At 36.7% G+C, this 16351-nt stretch overlaps 1 protein-coding gene across 1 annotated transcript; it reads right to left on the reverse strand.

The window, feature by feature from the left end:
* Window positions 1–8585: 8585 nt before the first annotated feature.
* Window positions 8586–10194, reverse strand: LOC120338238 (venom protein 302-like). The gene is made up of 3 exons (XM_039406195.2): window positions 10017–10194; window positions 9458–9635; window positions 8586–9090 (listed from the first exon to the last, which is right to left on the reverse strand). Exons 1-3 carry the CDS (start codon window positions 10154–10156, stop codon window positions 9013–9015), a joined length of 396 nt encoding a protein of 131 aa, XP_039262129.2. The 5' UTR covers window positions 10157–10194; the 3' UTR covers window positions 8586–9012.
* Between the last annotated feature and the right edge of the window lie 6157 nt (window positions 10195–16351).

The following is a 16351-nucleotide window of genomic DNA, read 5'->3' on the forward strand; positions in this document are numbered from 1 at the left end:
CAAATTTCTTGTTAAATGGTCTATTTTAGTAACGTTATGGCTGCCCCCTTCATTAATTACTTGGTCCAAACATTTGCGCATTTGTCCTATAATTGTTTTGCTATGTTTAGCTTTATATATTGCGTAGGTCATTGACTGTTTTTTGATGTTTGTTTTGGTTTTGTCCCACCAGTCCTGTATGTTGTCGAAGTTTTCTATGTATGTTAAGGAATCTTTATAAGTTATTTCTATAAGTTCTATGTACGTTCTGTCAGTATATAAAGTCAAATTGTTTTTCCAGAAACCTCTGCCCCATCTCACTTTATCAAGAGTTTTCAGAGTTATCATCGGGCATAAAATATGGTCTGCAACATAGTTTGGTATGTGCTCTATACCCCTGATTAGGTGGTCAAGGTCCCTCGAGTGGTAGAATCTATCCAGTCTCCGACTCTGCCATCGGCATTTGTAGGTAAAGATTATTCTATCTGGGTATCTGGTTCGGAAGGTATCTGAGATGTTATTTGTATTAATAAACGTACTAAATATTCTTTCCGGTGGTCCAAAGTTAAAATTTGTGGCATCTAGAACATCTTTTTTGCTCAATACTATGTTATAATCTCCAGCGATCAGTATGGAGAAGTTTTCAGAGTATGGTTTTAAAATTTTCTGTGAGTTTTTGATAAAAGTTAGTTTTAGGTAGGCCGTTTTTTGCGGGAGCGTAAATGTTAAAAAGTTTAATTACATCGTCGCCGATCTTTATCTCAATACTATGACATCTGTGTTCGATATGTACTATATGAGAGTTATTGTTCGTTACAATCCCCTCTTCTATCATAAACGCTGTTCCTTGTCTGTATCCTATTTGTTTTTGGCCATTTTCTAACGCATTTAAATATATTGAGTATCCCAAATTCGATGCCCAGTGTTCCAAGAGCTTTCCGTTAACGCGATGTACTTCTTGTATGCACAATATACCTGGTTTCTCATTTTTAATAAACGTCTCCACATCCTTTGAGTGGTAGTGAATGCCATTTGTGTTGAGTGATATCATTCGTATATCTCCCATTTTTATTTGTTTAAAGTCGTCATTATTGTAACGTCGCCTGGATGTAAGTCATTCTACTCTTTATCGATTGTTTACCATTTTAGCTTTGGATTTAGCGATAGCAGACAAAAATTGCCTTTGGCTGCCGGAATATCTAACAATTAGGAAACCACTGAATTAAGCGTTTGTCAAATAACGAAACGTAATGTGTAGTCATAAGAAAAAAAAAACGTAAAATGAAACTCACATTTCGTGGTTTGCCACCGTCCACTTTACCTTTGTAGTCCGTTATCCCTGCCGTTTCTTGTTAGGCGTTTCTATCGAGGCGTTAGTTGAAGTCGAAGATGTTGCGATTTCGTTTCTTTCTCTTTTCTTTTTTGTGGTTTGGCTATATTCTTCGCTTTCTAAGTACGCTGGTGCAGAACAGGCTTCCATTAAATCCGAGTATATTGATGAGGATGATAAGTCTCTGGTTTCGTAGTCATGTACTAATACTTTAACTTGTGTTTTTCCCAGATTAGGCAAACGGTATGGTGTGGTCGAGATTTCCTTCTTTTTAGTTGTTTTGTCGTTGTTTATGATCGGTGACTGTGGTGATAGGTGCGGCGATGACAAATCAGGGTCCTCCGATAATGACCAGTCTTTTATTTCCTTCCCTATATCAATGTTTTCATTTCTCTTTTCTTTAACTTCAAGCGGTTTGTTTGAATCATCTCCAAGCGACTGTATTTCGTCTCTCGTCGTTTCGGAAGTTTTTGGTGACAATAGGATTCCGGCATCCAGTTTGGTATTTATGTTTGGTCGTTTCTGTGTATTATCGTTGGTAGTTATTGTTTTCCGGGAGGACAGGTGCCACGAAGTTTGCAGGTTTTTTCTTTGCCGTTCGTTCCATTCGGGACATTCCCGTTTGATGTGCCCCTCCTCTTTGCAATAGCGACATACTGGTGGGCTGTCGCAATGCATGAAATTGTGACCTTTTTTGAGGCATCTGCCGCATGTCGGGATGTATAAATCTTTAGGTAGATAGGTTTTACACCGTATTCCGTCGATTGTTACAAAGTCCGGAAGTTTGTCTTTCTCGAAATCTTCAATAATGAAAGTTGTATAGCCATTATAAATGGTAGTGCCTCTGTGCCAGTTCTTGGTTGCGCTCTTTAATTTTCCACAGTTTAATTTGTTAATTACCTCGGCAGCCCTAATGAACGGCGTCTCGTCTGGTATTCCCTTAATAGATATGCGGACGGGCGTTCCCGATGGTAACGTAAACAAAACCCTTCCATGGGGTGAATCTATAATTCCTTCGGTAGACAATAGGAATGCCTCTCTACAACTTGAAATTTGCGAATCCGATCCGGGCTTGAATGATAGCATCCATAATCCTTTTTTAGTTTCGAAAAGTCCGTTAATCTGCTTACAAAAGTCTTTGGTTTGTGGAGCTAGATTTAGGGTGTCCCATAAAGAGTTGAAGTCCGCGTCGCCTTCTACTTCAACAATTAGAGATCGTGGTCTACTATTTCCAATTGGTATTCCACTGGAGCTTGTTGTTGCAGCGATCTTTGAATATGACATATTAATTCAAATGTGTAAGTATTTTTATTCCAAAAAAACACAACTAGCGACTGTCTAATAATGTCCTTTATTCAGCACCTCTAGTTGCCTCAACATCATAACACACGTTGGATTAAAAGTCCAACGCTCTACCGACTGAGCTAACCGGGCTACGGTTACTAGTTTCAATATAGATTTATCTATGCCTCCCCAGCATAACATCCACCGTGAAGCTTCCGATTCCGGACATAGCCATTTCAGCAGGGACATAGTGGACATCGCCATTTTAGTGGGGACATAGTAATTTTAGTAGGGACATATCGGGATTGCGATTTTAGCAGGGACATAGCCATTTAAGAAGGAGATATAGCGGACATAGTTATTTTATAACTACCCCCTGACGCGTCGTTGTTGCTCATCATGTTAAGTGTAAGGAAAACGCTCGCCACCGCACCTCTGATTACTTTGTGTTGGTTTGCATCTTTTGCGTAAATAGTTTTGTGCGAGAGGATTGCTGTACTCCGTAGGGTGGTCCACGTAACGGTTGGTCGGTTATGGCTTCCTCCACCAACAAGTCCATGCTGCCAAAAACAAATAACTAACTATTCCCATTCCCGACATGAAATGGTAACCGGACGAGAAGCCGTGGTTCGCCATATGGTTGAGCCGTCTTATCGACTTTCTTCTCCCACGGGATAGATATGTAAATCCTATCCTATCCCGGTTCGGCGCATCGTGCATAGCGTTAGTTAATGAATACGATCGCCACCGCACCACTGATTACCATGCGTGGGTTCGAGCATAGATACCTTGACTTTGTGAAGTCATCGATGGTTCGAGAGAGACTACTTACACCACAAGTGAAATTGGAACGCCGGGTTTGTTTGTTGTATTCTACACTTCTCTTTATTTTCTTGTATAGATATAATAGAAATTGCAGTCTATGTTCAAATCCAACACTCGCACCCGAGTATTTATGCCCGAATTATCTTTCGTATATTTTTTTTGAAATTTACCTCAATGTTTTGTTTGATGTTTGGGTACGTGGGCGCGTGCATCAGTACGTTTTAAATCTTTTTGAGATTTTGAACACTTTTCTGATTTTCCATACATTCATTTGTTTTGCCATGTAATGCGTCATTGGTTTGGTGTAACGGAAAATCGAAATAAACTCACCTACCATGATAGTTATGTGCGAGAAGATTGCTGGACCGGCAAGATGGTTCAATTAACCGCTGGTCTGTTACGGCTTCCACTACCATCAAGTTCATATATCTGAAAACAAATAACTGGATAACTAACCCAAGGTTCCCTCTAAGCTGCGCAAGTGCGCAGTGCCACCAGAACATTTGCGCAGTCTCATTCTCGCGCAGATGCAACATTTCGTTTTCAAAGCGTGGCTCATATTTCATATTTATTAACCTTAACTAGAATGCTCGTCCTGTGTTTCACGCGTATTTGGTGACCACTGGTCATTGTGAAGTCACACACGTGTATGTCACGCTCAAGTACATTGATTTCTGTATGCCGGTGCCGCATTTTAAAATTTTCATCGTGCGCTATGAATTTCGTGCTGTCGACCCGACAAAATCTTGTTATTGTCCCTATAGTGTAGTCAATACAGATGTAGAAATGGAAGATTTAGAATTTTAGCAGGTTTCAAATGTTGCAAAGCTGGTGCCCACTGTTTGTTACAGTAAATTTGTTGGTTGCTCGCTCTGCTGCGCTAAACTAGTTGGAATTTGAAGGAGGACTGAGTTAAAGCGAGTGCTAGCGCCGTCGGCTCTTGAATCTCCAGATTGGGACACACGTGACCATGAGGTTATACTGAATGATACCAATGTTATATAATAAGTATGTTTCACCTGAAATTACTAAAAAGAGTTTTAAGCGCTTTAATATTCAGCAGGTTACTAGAATGAGTGGTTTATTAACCAATATACCAAAACCAGGATACTAGTGTTATTTATCTGACGTGTGAGTAAAACGTATATTCCACGTAGCATGGCTAAAAATAAGAACATTGATTTTAAAGTGGAATGACTAAATGCAACAGTAGAGTGTTTGACACTAATTTGCAATGTGATAACGGTATATAAGTTGAAAAAACTTCTAAACTTTCTGAAATTTATTGCTATTCCGCGTAAAGGAATCTGATAATCTGCAAAGTTTGTCGGGAAGTGGCACCTAATAGTGATTTGGAAAAGGCAAATCCTGGATGGGAATGGGAAGTTGCCTATCTAAAACGCCATTCAAATCAGAAAATGCATATTGACGCAATAGAATGGTTCCCAACCGCCGGTGCCGGTCCACGAAGCTTTTTAAACGTTCAGCGAGAAATTTCGTTTTGTTGATTTTCTGCCGTATCGATCGCTTTATCCGAAAAGACGGATTGACGGTTTATTACGCATTTCTCTTCCGCCGTCATATTACTGTTTGGTGAGGGTGGTATTAATCGCATGGCAACGTATTGGCGCCGTGTGATCTCACTTTTCGTTTCCGATTCATCGCAAAATAGCCCCGTCAAATCTCGCAAGATTCATAAACCTGGAAATCAGCATGCGTGCTTTTTCCGTTCTGCGTGCTTTTTTCATTAATATTACCATCCAAATATAAGGTTATGAACATTTCTTTGTTTAAACCAGAAAACATTCAAGAAATGTATAATATTACAGAGTATGCCTTGGGAACCAGCAAAATATGAACTTGTTGCGGCCCAGCAGGTGGTCATGAGATGCGCAACAAAAACATTAAGATCTTTTCTAGGTGATGCACAGCAGGATTTTGACCCCATGGTGCCAAGTTAGAAATTACTTTATCATTGTAATATAAATTCATTTGTCTGGGGCGGGATGCAGAGGGATGTTATGATGAAACCATTAGTTTACAGTCCAGATTTATAAAAGAATCACTGTCACAATATTTGAGCTCTCTTGATAACAAATGCCCATCGCTAGGTAATCGAACAATCAAACTGTTGTCCAAATATTCAACCAGGAACTTATACGAAAAAACTTCATCATCGCTAGCTTTAATTAAAACGAAGCAAAGAAATAGTCTGTGGGCCGCTGTAGAGCTAGGTGTTGCAAAACCTTTTTCATGCCTCGTTTGCAATCTTGTATTGACAACGAAACAGCAGCAAATTCTCACTAGAGGTAACTGTGTTTGTACATGATTTGGCATGTACATGTTTTTTACGTGAGGTGTTTTCTTGGTGTATTTTTTACGCGAAATCGGTGCCCAGCACTGCATGTTGTTATGCAAATATATGTTATTATTTTATGTTCCAACTATTTCACATTTTGCCGGTCCGCGAATACATTTTATTTAATTTAACCGGTCCGCCAGGGTGGAAAGGTTGGACACCTGCACTAGATGCATTACCTCAGAAGCGAAACGTGGAAGCAAGAGGAGGTTGTTCGAACTTTCTCACCGCAATACCTACCGCTGAAGAGAGTGAAGTTTTGAAATAAAGCCTCACATAGATAGTGTTCTACCGCGTGTTAAGCTGAATACATCAATATTGTCGCGAGGTGATAAATAGTCGTGTGTCAAAATACACTCTAAATTGCCAAATTCATATTGAAACAAAAATTACGGGTTTGAATTTTTGAAGAGCATAGACTTTTACTGAGCGTAAGACAAACAAAATTTCATACCCTGATTGTTGATGAAAGCAATGATATTTCAACAACAAAAATGTTGAGATTGTACATTAAGTATTGTACTTTGTATGATTGTCGCTTGATTCAGCAATAAAACACAACAAACATGGACAAAGTGTATGGACGTTGGAAAAGCACGAAAACAGGGAATAGATATTTAAATTAAATGTGTGCTTTCTTCGCATTCCGATAATAAATAATAGGCTACTATTGTTACATTCCACAAAGTTTGCAAATAATTCAGGATTCGGCTCAGCGTTAAAATAGTCTTGCTCAGTAAAACCAACATTTGCGCAGTGTGAAAGTTTCTTAGAGGGAACACTGAACTAACCCCATACCCGCATGTGGCCTGCAGCTTGATTATCTGTGGGCGGCGTCGCATTTACTGGAGGTTGATCAAAAAATCACATTTGGTGTTGTTTCGTCATAAAATTAACCAGAAAAATCTTTTGACATATTGTTACATCACTAATGTCACTGAATTGACTATTGTTATGGTTAGCTGATGCAACTAGCGAAGTTGAATTATGTGCTTGGTTATTCTAAATCAGGGGTGGGCAATTACTTTCCTGAGTGGGCCGGATGCGGATAACAGACTTGGTTACTGGGCCGGATGATCAAAATTCGGTATGATCAAAAACGGTTATTTGCAAATACCTGGAGTCCTAGACACAATGATCAATTGGCCGTTATTATGGGGGCTGACAAATTACGGCAGCAGCGCAAAGAAAGTTGATAGAGAAAAAAGCTTAACAGCTGGGCAAATGCGCTAGCTAGGATAACGTTAATAATAAAGATAGCACAATGTAACAATTGCGGTCATGATGACCGTATTTGATAAATAGATTATTCAAATCAAAGAGTATAAATGATGCCCATTCCTGTCGTTTACGAACAAAATTACTGTAACTTGGGATTTAGGAGGCAAGTGTTATTTGATTGATTTTATTTTGTATCCAAAATGGGAAACGGAAATTCAAATGGCAATAGTCGTCGTGATTACCCATTTCTTGAAATTGCCGACTTTGTCACCGTTGATAGTTTTTCTGTTGCGCAAAATGTTCAGTTCAAGATTATTACGAGAATTAAAAATGTCTTGCCATATCAATTTAATATATAATATAATTAATTTTATTATATATTAGGAAAAGGAGCGATTTTGGTCATTTGATTAGTTTGAGCCACTTAAGATTATTTTTAAGAAATCACCATTTGCAAAACTCCAAGGTCGGTCATAAAATCCCACCAGTACAATTCATTACGATAAAGTAAAAGCATTGCAACTTTGAAATAATGCGGCAATATGGCGCAGCACAAACACATATTTGGGAACCGCTGTGATTTGCTATAGTTTCCGATCCGATGAAAAATAACGAAATTTTTGGGATTTACCAGGTCAAAGTAAAGCTTTGAAAACGAAATTTATGATGTTCTGGATTATATTTTGTGATATATATATATATTTATCTTATGACTCCGTTCCTTTCTTACAATAATCACTTCCTCATTTTCAGTCGCTAATTGGATTTTCGGATTAAATTTTCAGTTTGTATTTAGTCTCTCGTTTCAGATGACGACACAATAAAGAGTTTTGCACACTTCACGCACAGTTGCAAGGAAATCTTTTTCTTGACGTCCTCATAATACAGGGATAATTCACTGTAATATAGTTTACCGATATATTACTGATGTTCACGTCTTAAATACGATTTCAACTCAATCCCCCCTGTACTAGACTAAAGTAAACAAAACGTATTGGGACATCCACGAACACGCGCGTAGCAAAATGCAGACCAAAATGCTGATATGTCAGATGCTGGCGTTTTTGAATTATTGTACAGAAATTATTCAGATGGTTTTATGTTTATATTCAGGGCTGATAGTACGTGTTGAATTACAATATTTACATTTGCGGACGATTTGTTGTTTCTCCGATCTCTTCAACGATAATTTTTATGCATGAAAACTATAGCCTAATTTCAGCACGAACAAGTGGGCCGGATAAAACACTAAAGTGGGCCGGATCCGGCCCGCGGGCCGTAATTTGCCCACCCCTGTTCTAAATGTTTTACCTGCCGAATACGATCGTTTGACTTGCCCACACACGCCTTCTCAAGCTATACGCCTACAAGCAAGGTTGGCGGAGAAAGCCGTAACTGACAACCCATGACGTGAGCCCGTTGCCGAACTCAAGTTTGGTATTCACTGTTGCAGGTACGCGACATATGTTTAATAATTTCTTACATTGTTTCCTCAAAGCGTCCCTGTGAAAATTGCTAGTAAAATCTAACAACTTTGATGTAGGTACCAACTTGGCGATAAAACGACACCGTTTTGACTTTCAAGTTTTAATGATATGCGAGGGGGAATCAATCAAAAATCAGAAATACAACAAAAAAAATGGAAAATTGCATTCTAATACTCTTATATATGTTTTATGCACTTCACCAAATGTCACACTACACGTGTTATCAACAAGTCACAAATTACAAAGAGGGTTATTTGTTGACATTAAAAAAAGTGAAATATTTATTGGACTTCTGGGAAAACAATATTTTGGGAGAGCAAAATGAGGAGTTAATATTACTAAACAATTGCAATCTATTTAAATTATTATACCCGCAAGGATATTCTCGATTACCCTAAATCTGTCTGCAGAGCAAACTCCACTGATTTCGTTCTCGTGTAAAGATAAATATTGTAAGGAAAATATTATATATATTATTTACAAATAAATACACAAAATATCAATTAAATAATGTGTGCTGTTATCGGTCATTCTTCATTGTGGGCAAACGGATTGGTGCTGCAAAGAAGATCCCGCTGTGGTCCGCAGTATTTTTTCAATATTCTCTATAAAAAAAGTTATGAGTTATGTAAATATCTATGTATTAGTTTATATATACATTATTTGGACGATATTAAACTACTAGAAAATTTATGTTTGCGATCACTATTGTTGTACATTACTATTATAAATATAGTTGTGTTATACTACAATCTTTTGAGATAGATCTAAGGCAATTTGAGACTTCTCAATATATACACAAAAAGACGATATGAGAATGAGGGATTTATTGCAACGCTAGTGAAAACAAATATTATAGCAAATATACGTATTGCTTCGAAACGGGACATGCATATATTCGATTATTTGTAAAGACATTTGTAGAAATATTACGAATATCGAACTCGATAAATGCATACACAAAATACTAACAAGATGTCTGGGAGGAATGCAAATCCCTGGTGGTTTTCCCGGGAAAGGTGTTCTCATTGGTGGTCCACATAATGGTTTCGCTACACAATCAAGTTTTTTCGTGGGGTCGCACTTTCCAAGAGCATTCCACGGTCCGCCACATTTTTGCCATTTTTGTTGAGAACAAACTTTGCAACATCTAAAATCCATGCACATAAATTCTTACTGATTGCGAAATACAAATTTCAAAAATGTAGTGAGCAAAATTGCAGATTTGAGGCTACTCCCTTTCCAGAACAACAATGTTTACATCTTAATGGTATTGTAACGATTTTATTCTTTGTGTTGTAATCACTGGTTATTGTTGGGTTACAGTGAACTGTGTTCACCTTACTACAGTTCATGCTTGTCGTTTGTGTTCTAGCTTTCTAAAGCTACATATTTGGTCAGTATAAATAATTTATTCAGGTAGTATTCGAGACGACGAATTATAACAACGGGTTTATAATAAAATCATGTTTTTATCAACATTTCCCTGACAGATTTTTGATGATTTTTCATCCCGTACTAAGCAACATACCCGCATGGATCCATAACCACACCGACTCCGCGTTTGCACTTCGGTTCTGGGCAATTTCCTCGATTGTTATGACAAGGACAGTTCAACGCATTAATAGTAACTACAACTAAGCAGAGTGAGACTGGAACAACAAATTTCATCTCAAGTATATTTTTTTTTATAAATTATTGTTTATATTTCACCTGTGACAATAGAAACCTATATTATTCATAAAATAAGCTTACTTTAACAATCACCTTATTTTAAAAGAAAAACTCATGCAACCTGATTCATGTTTCCCTCCATACGAAAATATATGAGTATGACTAAGCAAATTTAACAATTTGTTGAATTAGAGTGACAAATGAGTTGGTCTATTTGAAATGGCGGCCTCACTTGCTATAACATAACACAAACGTCTTCCATCTGATCTGACTACTGATAGGGTTGTTGTTGACTGTCCAAATTTTGTCATGTCTGCACGTGTAACCACGCACGTTGCGAAGACCCTAAACTGCACGATTTTATTAACTCTAGTTTGCATCGGACAGATCTTACATCCCCGTCGTAATATATGCATTTTGATTATTTAGTGCTGTTGTATTGCATACACCGGAAGTTTACTTGTATGTAGTGCTACTAAACTCTAAGCACGATGTACTAAAGTTACTGAGAATATAATTTTTCTAGCTTAGATTGTTGACTCATAATGATTTGTAAAATGAATCTTTTTACGGAAGTTACTGAATATTTTAGTTGAAATATTCGCATCATTCAATAGCCCGAAGCTATGATTGGTCTTAACCCCATTCAATTACACATTGCTTAGCAGAGCCCAATATGACAATTGACAAACTTTTATTTCCTGTTCTTATATATATGCGATATTCCTAATGTTGATATCTCTACGATATCATGTCACATATTCAACTAATTACAGATTGTTTGAATATTGCTTTTATAGTTTCATTCGTAGTTACTTACTAAATACTAATGGTATATATATTCAATCGTTCTTCTTCTGCGATTGTCCTTATTTGATATCGTAATGTTACGATAAGACACATATCAAAACATCACAACGATTAATAGTTAGGTATAATAAAATATAGTTAGTACGACAGTGATTTCCAAGTTAAAAAAATACCTTATATATTGCAAATGTATGCTGAAACTAATCTATTCTCGATGTAGATTAAAGTTTAGGGAAAAAATATAAGTAAGCTTCACCGGTTCCAGTTATAGTTTCGAGTTATATAGTTGTTAAGGTTAACTACAGTATTTGCTGAATTAGATCAGAGCCAGTAAATTGCATTTTAATTGAATCCTATTCCATAGAACAGGTAATCGACGGGTTGTACTGATCTTATTTTACGAAGTATCGAAAATATTGCATTTCCGGGTTATTTACGAGGTTAATTAATTATTCATTTAATCTGAATTCAAATTCTTTTTGTCATTTCCTGAAATCATCAAATTAAGAAAGTAACTCCCCGAACCAAGAGTCATAAGAAAAATGCGATTATTCTCAGTGTAAGACTCAAGAAATGTTGTGCATACGCCATTAGTTAAAATGTATTCAAACGTACTTGCATTCACCGAAAACTTGAAGTCCTACCACTGGTGCTATATCCTATATATCAAACTGCCAATATCCAAAAATCACTCTTCTTTTATTGCCAACCAAAAACGAAAGTAGTTTCTTGGAGTGGAGACTATACTTGTAGAGCGACGGTACCAGGGTTTCGATTGCTTCCAAACGTGATAACACTAACACGGAAGATAATAAAATTGCATAAAATACTCCCTGATGTACTATCTTTAGACCCATAAATATATCACGAATGCACGTGCAATGCAATCCAACAAACTTCAATGATTTATTATCAACCTCAACAACTACACTCGATAAAAGTAGCCTACACTCAGCAGTTCAAAGTTTGGTACATTCTTTTATTTAGAGCAGCATTACTGCTAGAAATCAAAAAGCGTTTAATTAAACCATTTCTCGGGTAATATGTACAAACCAATAATGATCTAGTGATTATTAGTCATGAAACGCCTGGAATTATCCCGTATTATAAATATATATTGATTTCCTTGTTATATTTATGTCTGAAACGGACTCCATGAATTTCCCCACGTAGACGTAGAGGCTATTTCAAAGGGAATTTTTTCTATATACAATTAAATTTTCCACGGAAGAAACAACGAGATCTTTGTTTGTGCGTAACCAAACACGAAAAAAATTCTGGGTACTCCCGTAGTATGTGAACCAAGATGGCGGACACCGGAACGTGGTATGTGTACCAAGATGGCGGACACCGGAACGTAGTATGTGTACCAGGTTGGGGTTAGGCCATAATTTCAGGTACAAATACTACGGGAGTCACTTGGCTAGTCTCCGAACTCGTGATAGAACTAAAATAAGGAAAATTGGAATAAAATTATGGCCTAACCTGGTACACATACCACGTTCCGGTGTGGCCATCGTGGCTCACATACTATACGTGAGTACCAAATTCTAAATATTTTATCGCTGTAAAGAGAAAATATTCAGCACTGACTTGTACTATTATGGAGATATTGTTTGCAAAAGATATTGTTTAAATCAGATGGATAATACTCTTGCACATCATACCAAATTAAAGCTAACAATATGGCAAAATGCAGATTTAATTCGATTAAATTATGAATAAAATCATTGGCTAGAGAATATGAATGACATTCTGCTGGTAACTAAGATTCACCTATTCAAGTATCAAAGCTTATTTAACAATTCGACGGAGAAATTAATAATTGCGTCAAGCTTGCACGTGATGTTCGACGTCCCTCATTGCAACTGGTCACCAAGTCACCAGTTTCCGCTTTGAATAATTAAACTAGTATAGTTCCTTAACTTAATGACGCATGTGGTTTTCTGTGCCTGAATTATCTAGACGCGTCATTGGCATGTCTGGGAATCATTCCTAAAACATGTATGTTATAACTTAAAAAAGCAATTTCACTAAGAACACTGTCCGTTATTTAGCAAAAAAAAATTGACTACATAGTCTGCCTCATTATACTATGACTTTATATACTATGTAGGCGTAGCTTTATGTAATGTATCATTTCCAAATTAAGATGATGTTGGCATTTCAACTTTGATAATTATAGTTACGCAAACTCGATTGTATTCGAGAAATTAACGAACTTCAAAGTAGGCTAGCATTCAATTCTCAAATTTCCCTCTGATTCACAGACATCATAAATGAAAACTATGTTTTAAATTTAAACAGAAGGAATCGTATTAAATCGTTTTGGATCATTATATTGCCATGTCATAAACATTGTATCAGCATTGTCTCCAGTAGTTGTATGCATAGCATTCCGGAGCTACAGCCGTACTTCATTTATTGCTAGATTGAATTCTTTCAATAATTTTGGACATGGCTTGGCTCACAGGTAAAACACCATATGTCACATTGTGAACACAGGTCGGAGGTTTGCAATGTCTTGGATATAGGTTATCAGCATGGCTCATAGTTCACGATCTATCCAAAAAAAATGATTTCGAGATCAGTATTTTAACCTATTTTTTAAAACATTCTGAATCATATTGAGAAACTAAATATATCGGAAATATTGGTCTAAATTTAGCCGATACCGATACACTACCGAAACCGAAAAATTAGCCGATACCCGATACACCTCTAGTATATATATATATATAATACGGTAATCACACGGAGACATCTTCGCCAGGGTACCGGGTACAGTACCCGGTCCGCCCAAATTTTTCCACTTCCTGTGCCGATGATTAATGCATCCAGTTTCAATACCAAATGAAATGAAATTTCAAAGCAATGGTTCCGGTAGTTAATAAGAGTTGCGAGTTTTTGGAAGAAGAATAGAATGACTAACAGATGCAATATACAAACACAAAAACAATACATACGTGTCCAACAAGAACAACAACATTATACCACAATTGAGTGATGCTCAAATATATGGACGCGGAAGGATGTAGTACGGCCTACGAATTCGAAATGATACGAGTTCGGAGACTAGTCAAGTAACTCCCGTAGTATTTGTACTTGAAATTATGGCCAAACCCTAAACCTATTACGTTCCGGTGACGGCCATCTTGGTTCATGTACTTCGGGAGTACCAAATATATATATATATATAAATAACACGATACGATTGCACGATGTAGTGGCGTTATCTTGGCAATGACTAAAATCGTTCATTTTTCTTACGTTTACAGCGTTGGTTTCGCTCAATATTGTTTGACTACTTGAAATGTTAGGAAGTTTTACAAATATAGCATTATATAAACGTTTCCTCGAGTTACCAATATAATATCATCATAATAAAACATCATTGCATTATATTTTATTAAAAACAGTCTGTGATGTTTCCCTCGTAATCATTGCTTCTTCTCTCTTCTCTTCGGTAACAACAATTAACCAGAGTTCATCATTTGGATGAATATTGAAGGTCAATTTTATAAAAAAAAGAATCACTACGGTATACATCCGTATTGTTTGCAAACATAATTTATGGATCAAATATGTAACTGAGTGCATCTCTTTGAAGCAAAAAATCAATTTCATCAGTAGTTATAAATTAGGTAGTTTATACACCCATTCAATGTGCCCTTTCTACTAACTTTCGGAATATTCTGATTTGAAAATAAACTATTCGAAACTTACATCCCTAAGTATGGCTATGCAATCTGTCACAGTAGACTATTTTATTTCATTTGATTATCGTTTTCTGAACGAATATTGAAAGTATTTGAATATTGGATAGAACGCCCCACAATGTTGTAGAGGTGGGTTGGTATAACTTTTCTCTACTTCTCTGTTTGTCGAATATTCATGTTATTCCCCTAATGGGAGTGTGCACAACAAGGGACACGCGTGCTCAGTGTCGCATGCCACAAGCACGCACGTGTCACGCGAACGTTTTGCATGATGCTTTACAACAAAATTCATTACTGGAGGTTTACTTTCGCCTTGAATAATAGAACTAGCCAGTTTATTAAGAAATGCAAAAATCGGGATTTTTTAATTTGCAAGCACGTACATTTGTGAACAGGCAGTTTCAATCATGAAAATAAACGACCTCCTGAAGTATGCGCACCAAGATGGCGCACAACCTGAACTCAGGTTGTGTACCAGGTTAGAGTTCAGATTGTGCGACATCTTGGTGCGCATACTTCAGTACCCGAATATTTGCTACGGACTCGGTTAACAGATGAACATCCAGATTTGGGGCTGCGCATCGCTTTTTCTGCTTTGAAGCCCAACATGTTGGTCCACCAAAAACGCTTTCAAGCGGTAGTTTACCAGGATATTAAGTTGCTTTAATAAAATGCCATTCATTTTGCGTTTTACGGTAGTTTATTTACAATACCAACAGTTATAACGTGGCATGTCACGTGAAAAGAATATTTCAATAATTTCAGCACATATCCCCATTGAGTTGTGCTCCCCTGCTATAATGTATGCAGTCATGTTTCTTTTAAGATCGTGTACAAGTGTACAGCAACATTGAACAGTGATTTTAAATTACGAGGCTTATTTAGTCTGAATTATTCCAAAAATTGATTAATTGATTGAAGTTTTTTTTTAATCTGAATAGGCTTTAAAACAAATTATTCATTTGAAAAAATAATTGTGCGTTTAATCATCATGGAAATACAATAACTATACTCAGTAATGACAAAATTAATCGAGTTAGTAGACACCTGAACAGGCTCAACAATACACATTCGAACTTTTGGGCAGAGTCCTAGCATTGTCTTGAAGCTCACCTTGTTTTGATACAATATTAAAGAAAGAACCCTTATCTTCGATTTCATTTGTAAATATAAAAGTGCAGTTGTTTTCATGAAAAATTATCTAACGTAGATAATTTTTTTGTTTTATGTTTTTTTTTTTTTTTATCTTGTTCAACCTAAACTACAAACGCAACTATATAATTGTCGATTTAAAAAATATTCTCATAATGCCAAATTTTCCCAGGAAGAATAAACATTTGTAGCTATAGATATCCGTCGCAATTTATTTGTAAATTTAGCCTGTTGAAAAATAAAACAGTAGACTTTATACTCTTGAATATGCTTTGCTAATTCACACATTGTTTGAAGTTCTTGTCGCTTGTTTCTTTTCTGGTTCGCGCTTTAGCTTAAGGTGTCATTGGGCACACCATGTGCAACAAACGATGAGTTCAGGCGCGCAAAGGCAATTAGTCTGGGATAAATCAGGATCTCAGGTTTCATTCTCGTCCCTATAGCAGCTGTCTTATTCGATTCTGTACAACAACATGTCAATTCCGCGTTTTCAAAGTCGGTGCACAAAATG

This window comes from Styela clava, chromosome 10 (genome assembly GCF_964204865.1).
Source record: "Styela clava chromosome 10, kaStyClav1.hap1.2, whole genome shotgun sequence".
Taxonomy (NCBI): Eukaryota; Metazoa; Chordata; class Ascidiacea; order Stolidobranchia; family Styelidae; genus Styela; species Styela clava.

Excerpts from the sequence above, each read along its gene's own strand:
- LOC120338238 (XM_039406195.2), bottom strand. The coding sequence starts at position 10,156 with ATGAAATTTGTTGTTCCAGTCTCACTCTGCTTAGTTGTAGTTACTATT. Across the intron at positions 9,636-10,016 it reads GTGGTTATGGATCCATGCGG|ATGTTGCAAAGTTTGTTCTC; the intron begins GTATGTTGCTTA and ends CATGGATTTTAG. Across the intron at positions 9,091-9,457 it reads GCATTCCTCCCAGACATCTT|AGAATATTGAAAAAATACTG; the intron begins GTTAGTATTTTG and ends CTTTTTTTATAG.